Source organism: Vigna angularis, chromosome 3, assembly GCF_016808095.1.
Source record: "Vigna angularis cultivar LongXiaoDou No.4 chromosome 3, ASM1680809v1, whole genome shotgun sequence".
Taxonomy (NCBI): Eukaryota; Viridiplantae; Streptophyta; class Magnoliopsida; order Fabales; family Fabaceae; genus Vigna; species Vigna angularis.
Window position 1 is genome coordinate 14,007,261 of NC_068972.1, and position 19,421 is coordinate 14,026,681.

Consider the following 19,421-nt stretch of genomic DNA (forward strand, 5'->3'; position numbering starts at 1 on the left):
TGAATGACGTTGAAACCGCTGAAAATGGTCTCGTTAATTTTTGGGTGCCATTTTCACATTGGTGGAAATCCTGTTAATGCTGAATCTCTCGAGTTTTTTCTTGATGAATACATCTCTGAAACAGTGAAACCATGTTGAATTACTATACGCGACCCATTGGTTTGTTATAGTGTATTGCTATAGCAACTCTATTTCATAGGAAAATCAAGTAAATTTTAACGTAGTTTGTTTAGCCTGTGCAGGTATTTTATGATAATCCTGGCTAAAAGATTGCATGTTAAGATAATGGCATCTAGTGTAATGGATAAGACTTTTTTTTAACGTTTTCTACGTAGTAAAAAGTAAAAAAATATTAATCCATCTTTATTTTCTTAACAATATATAAATGAGAAAAAACATGAAAGAAAATGTGACCAAGGAATCAGTCCTGACTATAAATTGAACTATTAACGATATAGAGAAATTCTGAAGCATTTAAAGGTCGTACAATCGAACATTTAAAAATAAAAAAAGGAATTTTCAGATGTATTAATTTTTAAAATTTTAAATTCAGCTTCGAAAAATAGTTTTTGAAAAAAAAAATGCAAAGAAACTATATAGGGTGTTGCTCCCTCCACCACCACCGCTTGCTCCCTCCACCTCCCCCTTCCTATTTTACCCCTCACTCCATCTCTTTATTTCTATTTTATCCTTCACTAAAATTTTACTTTTAGGATTAATATTTTATAATTTTTACTCACTTTAATCCTCTACGCACATGCAGCGACACACCTCTTCATCCTCTTTTACGTTATACTTTCGTGCTCTCATTGTTACTCTTTTATTGTGTGAATTCTTTCTCCTTTCTTTGTGGTATGAGAGTGTGGTGAGTGAGAGGTTGCATGTGGTGGTGGAAGAAAGTGTTCAACGGTGACAAAATTCAGTCTCAGTGGTGTTTGAAAGTGCAAGGGGGTGAAGGTGCACTGCGTCGACGTACGTAATCAACCCTAAATTAACGTGAAAACCCTTAAACGGATATCCGTCAACGGATGTCAACATCCGTCAACGGATGTCAACATCCGTTTAAGGTGAAACGGATGTCAACATCCGTTTAAGGTGAAACGGATATCGACATCCGTTTAAGGTGAAACGGATGTCGGCTTCCGTTTTGGTTCCTCAATCATTACAATGTTTAAGGTGGGTCACTCCATATTTAATGAACCTCACTCAATATTTTGCAGTTTTCAATAAAGTTTTCCTAGTATAGGATAAAGCGTTGCTAGCACTCCTCATATATCTTATTTTTTTATTATTATTTGTACTTAATAGCATATCAATATGCATATCTTTCCCCACAGGTCATTAAAATGTTCTCTTCCTCATTTTCTCTTTTTGGTTGGTTTGTTTGCTTAAATAGGACTCTAGGACCGAGGAATATGAAGAAACAGAAGAAGAATTTCTTAAAAGGTATGCTAAAGCAGCTGAGGCATTGGAAAATGGTTCAGTTATTGAAGAAGGGACGATGAAGACCAGGAACTGGAGCTGGAAATAGGTAATCTTTTTGTTGTATGCATATGGGAACATGTGCTTAATCTACTTTTTATTAAACATGCATCGCCCATGTAAAAAGGAAACTTCTAAAATGAGTTGGTCATTGCATCATTATAATTAATCTGGAGTTTTTAGGCGGTTGCATCATAGTGGTCAAGAACAATTTGTTCATGAATATCATTGTCAGAAATTAGGTACACAAATCTCATTGGCAAATATTACTATTTTCACGAGTATCACCCTGAACCAACCCGGATATATCCGCTCTGCCTGGGCACCGTATTGTCTTGTTTTTTCTTTTAACGGGTGATGTTGGACATATGGATGCATACACACATATGTATAATTCAATAGTAAACATATTATTATAGATTTAACGGATTTGAGTTGGAGAAGTGGGAACGGATCTTGGAGGGGATGGAAAAGGATAGGAGAGAAAGTGAGCAAAGGGATGGGGTGTGCAATGAAAATGGCAGTGAAAATGAGTGAGTGAATATGAATAGAAATTTAGGATTTTAGAACAGTAAATAAATAAGGTTAAAAAGTAAAAAAGGTTAATTTTGTAATTAAAATTTTTTTATAAAGAGTTGGGGAGGTGGAGGGAGAAAGGTGTGGTGGTGAAGGAAGTAATACCCAACTATATGTCAATAAACGGGCCATTTCTTCCTGGATTGTCCCATCCAAAATGGACTCCGAGATCCGGTAATTTATACCGAACTGAACAATCCGGACGTTCATGCGATTTTGTTTTTTGGCGTTTGTTATGCATGGTTTTGTTATTGACCAGCTTATCTCTATCACTTCTCATGCGTGCAATTTTACAATAAGCAGCTCCAACTTCTCCCCTTTCTTCATGTTTTCCTTCTTCACTCCCATTTTTGTATCTACTTCAAAGTACTAGGGGCTTTTTCCCCATCCATATCGCCCTTCATTGCAGGTAATGTCGCGCCTCTCTCAGAGTCGAGCCCCACTTGCTGTCATCATTCGTCGTGGTCGGAGACAACACCAACGTCACTAACGGAGGCATTTTTTTTTTCCGGAGTATTGCAGATTTGGTTTGCTTAGTCGCTGCTGCTGCGTTGTGTTGCAGTGACACGCATGGTGGCTAGAAGCTGCGGGTGGATCACGATGCAGATCTGCATTTTTTTGGAGATGGAGTAGAAGATAACACCGATCTTTTGGCGCGATACTCCTGGAAGCGACCCTGGTGAAAAACGACGCCAACCAACCTAGGCTGCTGCCGCCGTCCCCGATCGGAGTTGTCCCCGGCGCCTCGTACATGGGAGAGATGAAGAAGCTGAAGAACACACCTTTTTGTTCCGAATTGAGCCATCCGAAGTGTACTTTCCAGATCTGTAAACATCACTACGTTGCGTGTTATTTACGAGAGAAAAACTGTGAATATGGTGCAGTGATGTTTGGGGAAAATAATGGGGTTGGATAGAATAAGTAATTAGGGTTTAAGTGAGGGTAAAAGAGAAATTGTAGAAGTTACGGGGCAGGAAGAAAACAAGAGGTGCAGGAAGAAATTATCCAATAAAAAACGATGTAAGTAACACATGCGAGAGTTACTCTCTCAACCACCACTCCTACACCTATTTTTTTTTTCCTTCAATAATATTAGAAGGAAGGTAAATATGTTACATTATATATCCGTTGAAGACGGATATTCTTAAAATAAGATATAAGTTGTGTAATATCTTATTTTCTTAATCATTATCTTTTTCTTCCATTTTCACCTATTTTTTTCTTTTTATTTTACAAACTTTGTGTAATATCTTATTTTCTATTACATATGAGATCAATAAAAACTATTACTAAATATGTATACTTTTATTTATAGGAGGACATTAAAAGAATGTTTATAACACATAAAAGAGTAAGCAATAATCTAATTTTTATCGTTTTAAAAGTTAAAAATATTAGTTATAATATTTATAAGTATCTTTTTGCCAGTATATAAGTTTTAACCCTTCACACACGTGAACTTAGGTTTGCATCTTATATAAAAACTCTGACATTCATACTTAATGTAAAATAAATTCCTATAAAAAGTATAAGACTTTTAATAAATGTCAGAAATAATAATAAAGAACGTGTTAAGGAACTGAAATCAGTTTAAGACGAACATAAAATATAAATAAGATACATATTTGTTATTTTGACAGGTGAAGCAGAATAAAGAAAAGAGAAAGCAACCGAAAGCATTGCGAATGCGACAGTGGAGAGAACTCAATTTAAAAGTATAAAAAAAAGTGCATGGTTTTGTGAAGCCCATGGTTTCAGTGACATTATTTATATTCTTATGATGAATAATGAGTATTTGTTTAATATTCTGAGTGTTGTCGATGATGCCATATGCCTCGTACTGAAATTGAAATTGAAATTGAAATTGACGACAATGAGCAATGTGTCTTGTTTCTGAAGGCTAAAGGTGACTACACATATACATGCAACAACTTGGGTAATGAGTGGAAAAGGATTGCTGCTTGTGTCGTTTGGACAATGTTAAAAGTTGAATCATCAATGCATGAATGTCACTCACGCGAAACGTGGAGACATTATAGCATTGTCATGAAAATAGTCATCAGCCAAAGCATACGAGAAAATTAGGTTTTCACAGTCTTACTTGTTCGTCACGGGAAGACAATGAGATACTGTCAGTAACCTTAGCAACACTCTCGAATTATTTGTTGGATTTATTTATTAATGTTTAATTTAATATATAAAATATATATATTTGGACAAAAGAAAATGCATTAAAAATCCAGTTCTTTATTATAGAAGCCAAACCTAAGATGTTGAATGTGTGGTTGTTTGGTATGATTGAAATTTGGGGACCCATGAAGAACTGTGCCTAACTGTTGTATTGTTCTTGGTATTAATCCTATCCATTTTGGTTGGACTCAGATACTGCTTTCATTACAACCACATGGGTAGGACCGTGTTTGGTGGTTGGGACATGTGGTGGGTTTAACATCTCTGCTTTGCTGCAATTATTGCTACTTAATCTAATATTACTTTAAGCATTCTTTAATTAATACCAGTAACTGCAAGATGGAATCTTGCTCGGCAACCCAAACAGAGAGATATAAAAATTGGTGGAATCACTTTCTCTTTGGGTTTCCTAGATTCACATATTTTTGTCTTCTTATAACTGAATTTTATTCTGTTGAAAAACTGAAGCGAAAATAAGATAAAAGTAAAATAGAGTTGAATTGGTGAGTAAATTGTAGGGAGTGGGGAAACAGTGTGCAGTGTAGGGTTGTGGGTCCCATATCGGAGAGTGGTACTATATAATAGTATATTCTGGTGTTGGAACGAGGAATCACGTTAGGCGAAGCAAAGATAAGTTATCGAATGCAACAATAACTCTGTGGTGGGGTCCACTCGGTGGCTGCCTACAACAATACATTCAAACAACCCAACTGATTCTGTCCCTCTTCCTCAATAAATGCACTCTCCACTCAATTTTATCTTTTTATCATAAATTTCTGTACTTTCTTTTTTATTTTAATAATACTCAATTTTATTTCGTATGTTATCAAGCAAGCCAATAGACAAAAGTACTTAACTCATATTTTTTTTAGGAGTTTTAATGCGAATTAACTCACATAACCCCCTCATGTTCATTATGATTTTTCATTGTAAACTATAATAAAATAAAAAAGATCGCACTTGTAAACTATAATATTACTTGACATTTAATTTTATGTTGAACATATTTATATTCTATATTGTTAGAAAAATAAAAAAAGTGAAAATGTGGTCAAAGGTAAAAAAGAGGAGAGACAAGAGATTAATGGACGCAGACAGAATCACGTGGTGTGGGGACAGATACCCCATTCAACAGTTACTTACTTTAAATTTGAAAACCAAACACCACACACATGTCGATGCATTCGAATATCACCTTACCAAACCAATTCAAATTTCATTACTCATGCTCTTCCACACCTTATCACATTAATTTCCTTCACTCCTTATAATCAGACAAGATAACATCAGTACAAAAAGGAGACAACAAAAGATCCCCTAAATGCTTTTAACTTTTTTTATTTAATATTTTTTTTTTGTTAAAAGAAAGTCCTCGCTCTGTACCGTATCTGCAGTTTCCTTTGTGGAAATTTTGTTAACGTAGTTAGCGTGAGATTTGCGAACTCTGTTGCGACTGCGTGAATGATGGGATTACGTGTGGGAATAGGAGAAAGAGCACGGTCGTGTTGTACGGCCCTTTGGAATTAGAACAACCTAAAAAACAGACACGTCACACATGCCACACGTGCCACGTGCTTCCATCAACACCGTACGTGGTCGGCAATGTTAATTAGATTCCTTCAATTTTTATTTTTAGGTAAAAAGATTCCTACTCGTATTTTTGGAGCCACATCAACTTATCATCGCTCATTTACTTTATGTCCTTTATTGGTGATAAAGGGAATATTAGACTATCTTCATGCATTTTCCAATAGTGATTAAAAATGAAAACCTCACAATTTGGCAAATAGGCAAAAGAGCATATCCACATGCATGTGCCTATGTGCCTATGTGCCTATATGCCATGCGTACCCATCCATCCCTTGTCTTCTAGAACCTCCGTTAGAACCTCCGTTTCAACTTACAATATAACGTCATTACGTACGCTACGCCCTTTTTCCTTTTCTTTTTTTCTTTTTTCATTTCACATCTAACATGGTCCCGCCCTTTATTTCGTAAATTCGTTTTTTTTTTTCTAAATGAAAGGTTAGTTTTTATTTTAGCTTTTGTACACACTGCCTACAGAATATAATCCAATCGGTCCACTGATACCGACACCCCTTATCTATCAAGGATAACTAAAGTAGAATTAAGAAATAATTCGAAGATTATTATGTTAAATAAGATTACAAGATTATTGAACTGTTATTTAAACACAATCCTATAAATATGATATGTAATGAAACATTTAATATTTTTTCATCTCACATATTTATTATACTTAACTAAAATCGAACGTTTATTTTAATGTCGAAAGATCTTTTACATAAAATTCATAAAATAGTTATAGATACAATTAGAATGAGTGAATTGGTATTAGAAGAACGACCAGTGTAGAGCAAGTAATTATAATGACTTTAAGAATAAGTATAATTTCTATCTCGCAAAACCAACTTTATTTTGTAATCGTTTCTCTAATTTCTATTTTTATATTTGGATTGTCTTTTTGATTTGTCATATGTTTACCGTCAAGTTAACCTCATAGAATGGGATATTTTATTGGAATATTATACGATCTCCATACCAATTTGATATTTCATGTAAAAGTCATAAATGATAGAGAAATAGCAATATTTTTAGATCAATGTCTTGCATTAATGGCTCAAAGGATGTTTGATCAGTTATTGCTGTCAAAATTTCTTATTTTAACTAAAGTAAAGGAAAATAAATAAATAAAAAAAAATCCCATTTGAATTCTTAATTTAACAAGTGAAATCACATACAAAATATAAAATGGTGGTCGCAATCTAATATATGGAGAAATATAACTTATTTGTGTAACGAAATGAATTAATATCTATGACTTTTATCTTTTGCCCGACTTGTCAACCATTTGTCAATTTGATCGTTAAAATGGATTTTTGTGATATATAGATTTGACATTCCATGCCTTTCCCACATCATTCATTGTTAATATCTTAAAAAGTTGAAGCTTTTTAATTTCTTATTATTTTTATTTCCAAGAAACTTATCATTTGTATGTTTTTCTTTTGTTCAAAACTTATTAATCACCAAACAAACATTGACTTTTATTAACTATATTATTTTTCTTGTTTATTATTTTACTTTTTTTTCTTTAGTATTAATTGTTAAGTTAAAGACACATTAATTACTTTCTTATAGTTTGTACGCTTACCTAATTTTTAATTAGTTCACGCATGTGTTTAGTGAGATCGTGAAGTTATTGTATTGATCAATTGTGGAAGGAGTGCACTGACGCATGGAATAAAAGAAAATGTTGCTTGTCTAGATTAGAGTTTTAAAAGCTACTGCCATGCGAGGGAAACTTGATGAACCTTGGAGAAACTTTTGCAATGTGAGTTACCTAAACCAAGAGAATTTACTAAATAAGTTCGTTTATTTATTAGATTTTTTAATTGTATGTGTCAAAAATTACTTTTGTATAAATGTTATTGTTTAAGTATCATCATAATCATTCAAGTGATAATGATTTTATTTAAATTATGACGTCAGTTTAATAAAAAGAATATAGTAAGTTTTTTTTTTCTGAAATTCTTATCGCTAAGTAATCAATTAAGTAACAATATCATGCAGAGATTAAAATTAATATAGTTAATAAAATAAACTTAAATTAGAATATTTGTTTATCAAATATTCAATTAAAATATTTAAAATAGAGTTGGAATGTACTGAACCCTAATACATAACCTCAAATCCTACCTAATATTAAACCCTAAATCCTAAAATAGGGTTAGTGTTTAGTGTTAGGATTTGTGATTATAAGTTGATGTTATGGTTTGGGGTTAAGGTTTGGGGTTAGGGTTAATGGGTAGGGTTATGGGTTAGGGTTTGAGGTTGGGTTTTTGGTTTGGGGTTTAAAGATTATGATTAGGGTTAGAGTTAGGGTTAGATTTAGTGTTAGGGTTAAGTGTTATGGTTGAGGTTAGGGGTAGGGTTTATGATTTATGGTTAGGGTTTACAGTTGGAATTTAGGGTTAGGGTTATAGTTTATTTTTAGGATTTAATGTTTGGGGTTTGGGGTTTAGAGTTATAGTTTAGGATTATGGTTTAGAGTATGGGGTTTAGGGTTTATTGTTTAAGGTTAATGGTTAGGGTTTAGGGTTATTGTTAGGGTTATGGTTAGGATATAAGGTATAAGGTATAGGGTTTAGGTTTAGGGATAGGGTTTAGGGTTATGGTTTAGGATTTTAGGGTTAAGGTTTAGGTTTATGGTTAAGATTTATGGTTTGGGTTTAGGGTTTTGGGGTTAGGGGTAGGGTTAAGGTTAGGGTTAAGATTAAGGTTTAAGTTTAGGGTTAGGGTTTTGTAAGGGTTTAGGATTATGATTATGGTTTTAGGGTTATAAAATATGGATAATACAAATACCTAAATTTTTTTAGGTCTGATTGATATAAAATATACTATATCTAACTAAAAATTGCTATGAAGTTAAGTAAGTGGTAGATTTATTATTGATCGACTAGTATAAAACTTCATCTGAACAAATTTATCGCATATACTGAAGATAAATACAAACGTTATCGATGGTGGAAATTTTGGTCCAACTTTAATGATGGATAAAGTTTTTACTATTTCTTTCAAATCTTTCATTTAGAATATATTATTGTTATCATCGTTTAATAAAATTTTAAAATTATCTTCTTTATCATTTAGTTTTCTTTTCAAATAAAATATTAACGTAGTATATCAATAGTTTTCATTCAATATATTTGAAAATAAAAATATAAACAATGTTTCATAAAGTATTTTTTAAACAAATAAAAAATATTATTGATAAATAATAATATTTTTAAATAATTAAATAAATAACGGGTTCATAAATTTTGATGAATATTTTTTTTATTATAATAAAAAAATTATAATGTTAGTTTCATTATTTTGTTTAATTCTACGTATAAATAATAGAATTTAAAATTAATTTAATATTTAACAAATGTCACATGTATTTATTAAAATAAAATTAACTTCAACATATAATTAATCTTTTACAAATTTTTAAAATATATTTACGATAAAAAAAATATGTTTATGAAGTCTTTATTATACACCAATATTTATTTTAGCAATTATTTACTGTAAATAAATTATGAAGTCTTTATAGAGTAGGAAGGAACGAAAGTTAGTAATTTATGGGTAAAACGTGTTTTGAAGTAAATTGAAAAGAAGAGAATGAAAATGAGGGATGACATGTGGGAGGCATGGTCCCAACCTAAAAAGTGGTCATACTCTATACTGACAGTGGGCCCCACTATGATAAGGGCATGCCTATATATACACACAATTGCTTATCTTCAAATTCATTTTCCATTTTCCATTTTCCACTGCTTATGACGTCATTGCTTACGCTTCTCAATTCATACCCATCAACTCTTATTTGCAAAAACGCTTTCACCTTTCAACACTTTTAGTTAAATCATGTCGTCACAAAATACTTATAAAATTATTATATTAAATTTTCACAAAATTATATTATACAAAAACAATTTCTCAATTTCTTGTAATAATCGCATATTGATTAAAAGTTGAGATTGGGGAAGTTTAAATATTTTTTTATTAATATAATTTTTTATTTTAAATTTGATGTGATTAAGATTAATCACTATATTATTATTTATTTTAGAATTTTTATTTCAAAAATAAATAATTTAGATTTAATCTCAATTTTTAAATAATATAAAACTATTAGGTCTGATAAGAAGAATATCATACTACAAAATATTAGTTCGTGACTATTTTTATAAAATATCTAACTAATTATCTTTGATCGATTTCTCCTCCCATTAAATATGATTAAATAATTTTTTGTTTTAAAGACTTGAACAGTAATGCGTCATGAGGTATGAAACACGACCAATTTCGTGCCTTCCAAATTCAAAAATTTTAACCTGTTTTCGGTTTTCAACGTCAAATAAAAGGGTTCTTGCCTCCACTTAAATTAAATATGTTAATAGAATAAAATAATAAATATTATAATATAAAAACAATCGAATGTTTCCAAATACTACTATAATGGATCTTGTTTCCCAACTTTACCACACAAACTGTATGATACAGACCTCGTTAAAATAAAATTACTATAGGTACCAGGTTCTATTAACACTTCATATTTATTTAATTACCACAATATTTTCACAATTAAATAAAACATTATAAAGATAAAAAATAAAAAAAAATCTTAACTTTATTCACTTTAGTGAAACGGAATCCAACTAATATACCAATAGAATTAATTTATTTTTCCGTTTAAATAAAATAGTTTTCAGATATTAACTATTCTAGAATACACATATATATTTTCTTTAAAATCTCGCTATTACATAATTACATATTATTATATAAAGAAAAATTAAGACCGGAGCGATGATGGTATAAAAAGGTTAAGGAAGAAATTAAATAAAAGAAAGTTTAAGTCTGGTTTGTTGAATATTATTTTATTTTTTTGGAAAAAGTAAAATATTCACTCCACAATTTATTCAATGTATATAATATAATACAGTATGAAAATAAAAGAATAAAACTGCATGCATCCTGAGATTTAAAACATTATAAAATTATTAATAATGAGACACCATGTTGAAAAAGCAGTGGGTTTAATTTAAAAGTGAAGAGTCAAATCACGTTCACACCTTAATTAATTATATTCACTAAATATAAAACTAATGTTCATAAGCAGGACTCCTTTTCTATCAACTTATATTCGCTTTTTTTAATCACCTGCATCTCTCTACCGTTACAACTGTAATGTTTTATGTTAACAATGTCATTTAAAAATAAGGTTTAATGTTTTCCTAAGTTGTTATTTTTGTTCAGAATTTTAAATATGATTTTTTTTTTTGCATCTCAATTGAGTCTTTATTTTTTAAAATTTGAATAATTAAAGGTCTACTGTTAAATTAAGCAAACTACCGATTAAGTGTTGATTATGTGGCATGGTCAAACTTCAAGTTAATGAAACGTGGCATTATAAATTAATTTTGTATTAAAAGTTATGAATGCATGATGGTGTAATAAGCTTTTTAAAAGGGCAAAGTGGGAAAAATAAAGACTTTCTACTTCTTCTTCTACCTCCATATTCTCGCTCCTGCATCCCAAATTTTTATGACTGCGTTTTGGTTCTTTTGAATTGGGAATGCACAAAACTTGAAGGTGGTTTCCCTTGCAGGTTGCGATTGGGATTCTGGCTTAGAGGAGGTGGATAGAGATTCACAGTGGTGCTTTGGATGCTTTTTGAGGGTTTCTGTTGTCGCCAAATTTGGGGGGTTTTGGGTTTTTCTGGTTTGGCTTTGCTAGTCCGATGATGGTGAGGAGTGATAGCTTTAGTGCTTGCAGTTGGAGCGTGGAAGAGATTGAATCTTGCGATCTGGCAGAGAGGAACACGCTACTGGTTATGCGATAGTGGAGAAGACAAAGATGTCGCGGCGCACTCGCGATGATGGAAGGACATGGTCTGAAGGTTCTCGCGACGGCGTCCATGGTAGCGCGAGGTAAGATTGGACGAACTCTATCTGTGTCGCGGTGGTCATAGAGGTTGGCGATTTGGGTGGTGTGACTGGGTTGTCTGCTTTGCGCGGATTGGGGTTCATGGCGTTGGTGGCGGCGACTTTCGCTCCGACGAGGATGATGATGGTGGAGGCGCGCGATGATGATTTTGCGAATTGGTTTTCTCTGTTTAGGTTTCTGCGATTTTGTGCTTTGATTGACAAAGAAGATGATGGGGTGTGTCGCGATTCTGATGGTGATGGCTGTGGAGGCTCACGACTCTGCAACGACACTAACGGTGTAGATGAACAGCGGTAGTGGATCACGACGAGATGAGCAAGGTGGTCGTGCTTCAACTTGTTTCAAACCGATGTTCTTCCCCACCAACACTTGCATCTACTTCAACAACAACGATTTTGTGGATGAATGATGAGGCCTATGACTCAATTTTTTCCAATTTCATTTCGACATAGCAATTGCAGAGAGAATGTATAATATCAATTTCCAATTTTGCCCTTTCTTTAATTGAATTTTCATTCTGTTTAGTTAATTTTTTTAATTCAAAATTTAAAATAATAGAATTGAGTCACGTTTTTAATGACACATGTAAAAACAACACTGTCAGCATGTCAGGTGATACAATCTTTAACGCCGTTTGATCAATTTGACGGAAAGTCCCTATTTAATTCAATTTTACAAAAATAAGGACTCAATTGAGATGCCAGAAAAGAAAGAGTGCTATTTAAAATTCTGAATATAGATAGGGACTTATGGAGACATTAAACCTAAAAATAATTGTTTTTCTTACTACCACACTCTATAATTATACATTATTTAGAAATCGAAGTAAATGACAGTTCAATTTTTTTTTATTCTTTAAAGTGTTTTTAAGAATAAATATAAGAGAAAAAATTTCAAAACAAACAATATTATATTAATATTTGATCAATTTGAAATCAAAATATTAACCCTTATAATAAGATTAATAATTAAATATTAGATCTATTAAGTCTTGAGAATGAAAAATCATTTTTTTTAGACCTCAATTAAAATACTTGTTTTCTGCTTTGGAACTTTAATAGTTAAATCGGAAATCACATGCAATGTGACTTCCTGTTGATTGATAATATTTATTATAATATATTTTTAGACTTCTTCCATTGTGTTAAAATAAACGAGTCCCACGCAAGTTTTAGAGAAAAGAAGAAAAAGATGAAGAGAATTAGAATTGTAGCTGAGAGTCAAACCTAACATACATTACATGACACTTGGTTTATTAAATAGAGTTTATTAAAAACAGAGCACTGTATGTAGTCCACATGGTCATTGTTAGTGGTTATATGTCACACCAATTCTCTATAAAAAGGAAAAAGACAAAAAAATAAAATAAATAAACAGACTTATTTTCTTCATAATTCTTTTTCCTCCTAAGCCAAAAAATATATATCTTTATATTTATTGTAAGACCTACTATACTATGTATAGTTAATATACCTCGTTTAGAAGTTGTGAAATGATTGGTTTATTATTTGAGTGTCTTAATTATAACTTGAAGTTGGAGAAATACATCATTCAAAAAGAATATATTTTCAAATAATTAATTGAATGCGAAATAAAATATTAAATCCTTGTTAAAAAAAGTTCTTCTTATACATGATCGTATTAAAATTATTATTAAACACTAGTAAAATAAAGTTGTAATTATAATATCGTTTAAATAAAAGTCTTTAAAATTAATTTATATATTATATACATAAAAACATGTCATGCATCTTAATGTTAATTACATTATAGAGTATGTATAATTAAATTTCGAGTGACATCCATTTATTAGAAAAATTCAAATGAGTTCAAAATTTTTCTCTATACTTATACATTAAAACCGATTAACACACTTAATGTACATCATTTAAACCTTGCAAAATGACAAGATATCGCTTAAACAATACTTAATGTAAGAACAATGTAAACAACAACTTAAACATAGCAATTTTCTTGGTTTCCTAACACCACCAAGAAGTAATCTTATGTTTACCATAACACATACAACAATAGAACCAACAATCATACATACAAAATCTCATGATTCACTTATCTACACTTGCATATATTTTATTTAACCAAACAACTATCACACTTGCAAAGAGATATTATTTAGTTCCTTTTCTTAGCCAAATTAATGCTTGTTCAATTTAACAAATCCTTGAGAATCAATCAAGAAATCCGTATTAGGTTTTAAAATTCAATTATATACTAACAATATCCCTTCTTAACCAATCCATCCAAATTTATTCCAATCGAAACTGAATACACTTCACTAGTTTCTTTGGTTAAAATATATCACAATAAAAAAAAACAATACAACATGTATTTTTTTTTTATGAAAATTAGAAATTTTTAAATAAACTAAATATCTAACTTTTATTTATAAAGATTATAACTAATTTATTTTAAAATTTATTATTAGTTGTGTTATTATAATAAAGAGTTATAAGAAGTTAAATGTGATTGTATAAATATATATCAGCATAATATTCTTACAAGTAAGGTAATAGAAAATGTGTAAAAAAAATATCACTAAAGTAGTTGAAATACTAATACAATAAAGTATATTATATTATTAAACTTTTATAAATGTATCCGTCAGAAAACAATTTTCTAAAGGTCTCAAAGATAAATCCAAGGGTCATTGTAGACACTAATTTTAATGTAAGTTCTTACTCAATTGATATGGTGGTAAGGAGAGGCTTGAGATTAGATGGAGTTTAATTTAATATATAATCGGATTTAATAAGTTGGATTTATATATTTTATATTTAACAACTTAATTTAATTGTAAATGGGTTGAGTTGAATTAGAGGTTAAGTAATTTTAAAAAGATTCATTTTGTAAAAGCTAAACTTTATCAAAATAAATATTTAAACATTTTTTAATAATTATAAGACGAGGAGGACATATAAATACTAATGCTATGATAATATTCATAGGTTGAAATTGGAAATTGAAATTTTAAAATTTATGAAAATGGGTTGAATTAATTCTAACTAAGGATATTTTATTCCAAAGAAAAGAAGTCTTTAGTCGTGCTGAAGACTCTGTAAACCTTGATGACAGGTTGGTTCCTTTTGTGGCTTGAAATTTCAGCAAGACTAAATTGTTGCTGAAAGTACACACAAAATTTGACATGTGAGTATCTGAAATACACATCATAGATCTTCTTGGTGTGTCAAATTTAATGTTCGAACTATATAAAATTTAAAATTATCAATAAAATAACCACTAAAATGTTCGTTTGAAGGTTCATCTTCTTCCTCTGTCTTTCCTTACTCTCTGAATTGATTCTTTTATAGCAGAATCTGTATTTAATTTGATAATGAGGCCAAAAGAAAAGAGAAATGAATACGTTGAGATGAAAAGAGATGGAGAAGCCAGTAACATATTCACTCAAAATTATCATTATTATTATGGTTATTGCATTTACAAGAACAACAGAGGCAGTTTGAAAATCCACTGTGTAGTGGGGGAGTCAGGGAGATAACCCACTTTCTCACTTTCTATACAGAGAAAATCATCGAGAGTGGAAGAAAACAAGATTCTCTGGACTCACATACATACATACATAGAGAGTCTCTCTCAGATTCCATGATAAAAAAACAAAAAGGGAAAAAATCTACTTGCAACCACCAGAATTTACAGAAGCTTCCTCTGCTCCGTTCCTTCCTCTGCCACCACGAGTAGACCAGCTTATTGTAATAGTAGAAGAGAACAAAGACAAGGGGCAAAATCAGCTACTCCAACCAAGTAAAGATAGCTTAGGTCGTGTCTCTCTTTCTCTTTCTCTCTCTATATATGTATATCTACCTCCATTGCATTCATCTCACGTTCAAGTCAACTGAGCTGTGTCACCAGCACTCAAGATCCAAGGATGTCCTACAAATAAGAAAACAACCCATCAGCACAAAATCCCCAAAATTAACGAGAAACACGAACACGAAGACTCGTTCCCCAGAAAGTGATGAACTTACTCAAGGCTTGTTCTGCTGAGAACCTTCTAGAAGGGTCTCGACAGATCATTTTTCTGAGGAGATCCTTGGCGGCGGGGGAGACATTCCGGAAGATTCTAGAAGGGAAGCGAAGGTTAGCCCTAACCACAGCCTCAAAGATCTCGGCAGCAGAGTCTCCATAGAAAGGGGGAATCCCTGCCAACATTATATACAAAATAACACCACAGCTCCACACATCAACTTTCTCATCATACTCCCTTCCCATCACAACCTCCGGCGCCACGTAGTACGGCGTCCCCACCACGCCACTCATGGTGCTCCCGTCGCCGAACCACTCCGCCGACCCGAAGTCCGCCAGCTTGAGATTATCCGCGGAGTCGAAGAGAACATTGTCGGGCTTGATGTCGCGGTGGGCCACGCCCATGCGATGGCAGTGGGCCAGGCCTTCGAGAAGGCTCTTGATGAGGACGGCCGCCTGGGTCTCGGAGATTGGGCCGTTAACGATGCGGTCGAAGAGCGTGTGGGGCTGGCAGAGGTCCATGACGATGGAGAGATAATCGTCGTCCTCGAAGACATCGAAGATTTGAAGGATGTTAGGGTGAGGAGAGAGAAGGGTCATGAATTTTGGTTCGTTCTGGAGACACTCGCGGTCGGTGGAATCGGCGAGGAGAGACTTGTCGATGACCTTGCAGGCGTAGGGTTCGTTGGAGAGAGGGTGGAAACAGCGGAAGATGGTTCCGAACCGTCCACGACCGATCTCCTCGTTTACCTGGTACTGCGTCTTCAGCGCTTCGCACATTCTTCTTTCTTCCGTTTTTTTTTTTCTCTTTTGTGTTGTGTTGTGGGGTTTGTTTGGTTACTCTGTTTTTATAGAAAAAAGGGGAAGCGCGAAAGATGGGGAAAGAAAGGGACCCAATATGTGGCGGAGTATTGAAATGGAATATTCGTTTTTGGATACCACTTCTTCACTCTCTCAACTTAACTCTCTCTCTCTCTCTCTCTCTCTCTCTCTCTCTCTCTCTCTCTCTCTCTCTCTCTCTCTCTCTCTCTCTCTCTCTCTCTCTCTCTCTCTCTCTCTCACACACACACACACACACATTACGTTTCTTTCACGCTCTGCCTACACCTCTTATCACCCTTCCCTTTAACCAATACTATAACTATTAGGCCTGAATTAGAGAAACGAATTTGGTTTCTTGTTATACAAGTTGAATCTTGTTGTTTTGCAAGTGCTTATTTTAATGGTTTTATAAAGGAGGATTCTCTTTGATGCCTTTTTCTTTTCGGGGAGTAAACGAATTGGCATAAGGAAAGGCTATCCTTAGAATATACCTCCTGGAAACCGAAAGTCTTAATTACTTTAATAGTCAGAATTTCGCATGACATTTGTATTGAGCCTCAAGTTTGGTAAAGTAGCTGAGTTCACCTCTATGGGCTGCTCACACCTAGACTTTGATTTCAAGCTCACAACCTAACTTATACTGTCACACCACCTTTTCTTTTCCCATTCCTTGTATGACACCAACTCATTCAGACTCTTTTTTTTATCATACTTTATGTTATCAAGTATTTTTTCCTAATTAGATTTGACACGAAACTGTCCAATTATTATTATTCCATTTCCTATATTTCTTCCTTTTTTTTTCTTTTAATTTCATATGCGATAAGCTCTATATTATTTTTAATATGTGTTCTAGATTGGATTTAAATTATTAAGAAAAATAAAATAAAAATATAATTTTCGTAAATTCTTCAAAAAAAGGTTATTGTAATATATTCTTTACAATCAAATCTAACAGTGTGTTTATTTCAGGGTGTCACATTATTCACGCGTTAATGTGAGGATGGGTTACTGTTTGTTTCGGTGATTGTGAAGAAATTTTTAGGCACGATTTAAGTTAGGAAATACTACTCAAGTTATACACAAAGTCAAAATTAGTCTCACTTGAGTGCTGGATTCCGAGAGAGAGAATGAATTCATGGTGTAAGGAAAATAATACGTTCACAGTCATTTTATTACCTATTTAAAATAAAGTACAGTAAAATAAAATAAATATAATTAAAATATTATTATTTAAGTTATTAAATGATTTTTAATTTGGTAGATAATTTAAGTTGTCAATTATAAGTGTTTAAATGGGTATATTTTGTTTGGTGGATGTGAAACATAGCGCCACCATAGTATTTAAAAAATGAAATTAATTTTTCTCTCTACAATTCTCTTTTAATTTTATCTTCCTAATTTAATTTTTTATAATTATAAATACCAATTTTAATACCATTTCCATTTAAAATTAAAATCATCACATTTATTTTCAAAGTTAAAATAGTAATTATATAATTTTATCTATTAAAATATTTTTTAATCTATCGTATTCTTCACATTATACACAAAATTTCACAAATATTCATCTCAAATCTATTCAAATCACACCTATTTCTTAATCCAAACAACACAATCTTCTTTCCATCCCATCAAGCTCATCTACTCACTCTTCTTCAAATCTACTCTAAACTAAACAGATCCAAACACATGAGGACATCCTATATACAACCTATACAAAAGTATATCATTCTAAAAATAAAAGTATACCAAAAGGAATATATTAATAACAAAATATCTCCAGGATATACTAGTGAAACTAATTTTTCTAACTAAAGGGGGTGGGATTTAGCATTCTATCTAATCTATAAACTGGAACGATCTAACGGCCACAAAAATTAAATTCCAATTTAAAAAAAGCGAAAGATATTTTGATTGAATTAAACAAGTGGAAGATTTGTGGGGTACCAAGTGAGTGTTCCCTCCACCATGGCAATATTTTTTTTGCCTAAATCGAAGAACGGATGGCTTGGTTTGGGGTCAATTTTCTCTTTTGTTAATAGTGAAATGTATTTTGTATTAGAAAGGTAAAGAAAAGTTATTGGGCTGGGGTCCATTGAAAATGATGATAAGGATATGGACCACAGCTTTTCCGGATATGTAGCCATTGAGAAAAGACCACCTTAAAAAAAGGTTAAGATTATTTATTTTTGTTAAATGGCAGACTCCGTATGACTGACCGGACAGTGCAACGTACAAGACAGGACAATCGATCCAGATATTGGAGAGAAAAGTAACTATTAGCGACCACGTTGCATAGCTTTATGCCACTCCAATTTCCTCTTTCTACCCACTGGTCTTCACTCTTCACCCAAAAAACACCACTCTGGATTAGAGAGAAGGGATGCACTACAATTTTATGTTAACTCTCATTTATTTAACAAATTAATACTTCGATAATTTTCAATTTATAAGTATAGCCAGATGCACTTATACAAGTTCAAATATGATTTAAAAATGAGTCAATAAAGCCTGCACCTCTCCAGTCAAACAATTGATTAGTAATTAAGACTTAGCCCAAAAATACTGACTCTATACTGTGTCAATAAATTACCAATAGAACTGATCAATCCCAAACCCATCACTAGTTGACCTTTAAATAGTCTCGGTAACATTTTCCAGATACTGATTTCTTACTTAGGCTCCATTTTTTCATAAGTCAATCTCAAATCCTAAAGCAACTTTTCTTTTCGCTCCTAAACCTAATACAAATGGGCTCTTGGTCACCTTCAAACTTCAACTGGATTTAGCAATAACGGTGTAGATCACTATATCTACGTCTTTCT

At 32.2% G+C, this 19,421-nt stretch overlaps 1 protein-coding gene and 1 long non-coding RNA gene across 2 annotated transcripts; one reads left to right on the forward strand and one right to left on the reverse strand.

Moving 5' to 3' along the window:
• The first annotated feature begins 1,332 nt into the window (after positions 1-1,332).
• On the forward strand, positions 1,333-3,243 carry LOC128195715 (uncharacterized). The gene is made up of 2 exons (XR_008247514.1): positions 1,333-1,531; positions 2,468-3,243. It is a non-coding gene; the product is annotated as an uncharacterized LOC128195715 (long non-coding RNA).
• Positions 3,244-15,185: 11,942 nt separating this feature from the next.
• On the reverse strand, positions 15,186-16,733 carry LOC108323071 (phosphoenolpyruvate carboxylase kinase 2). The gene is made up of 2 exons (XM_017555405.2): positions 15,774-16,733; positions 15,186-15,678 (listed from the first exon to the last, which is right to left on the reverse strand). Exons 1-2 carry the CDS (start codon positions 16,549-16,551, stop codon positions 15,632-15,634), a joined length of 825 nt encoding a protein of 274 aa, XP_017410894.1. The 5' UTR covers positions 16,552-16,733; the 3' UTR covers positions 15,186-15,631.
• Between the last annotated feature and the right edge of the window lie 2,688 nt (positions 16,734-19,421).

Excerpts from the sequence above, each read along its gene's own strand:
- LOC108323071 (XM_017555405.2), bottom strand. The coding sequence starts at position 16,551 with ATGTGCGAAGCGCTGAAGACGCAGTACCAGGTAAACGAGGAGATCGGT. Across the intron at positions 15,679-15,773 it reads CTCAGCAGAACAAGCCTTGA|GACATCCTTGGATCTTGAGT; the intron begins GTAAGTTCATCA and ends TCTTATTTGTAG.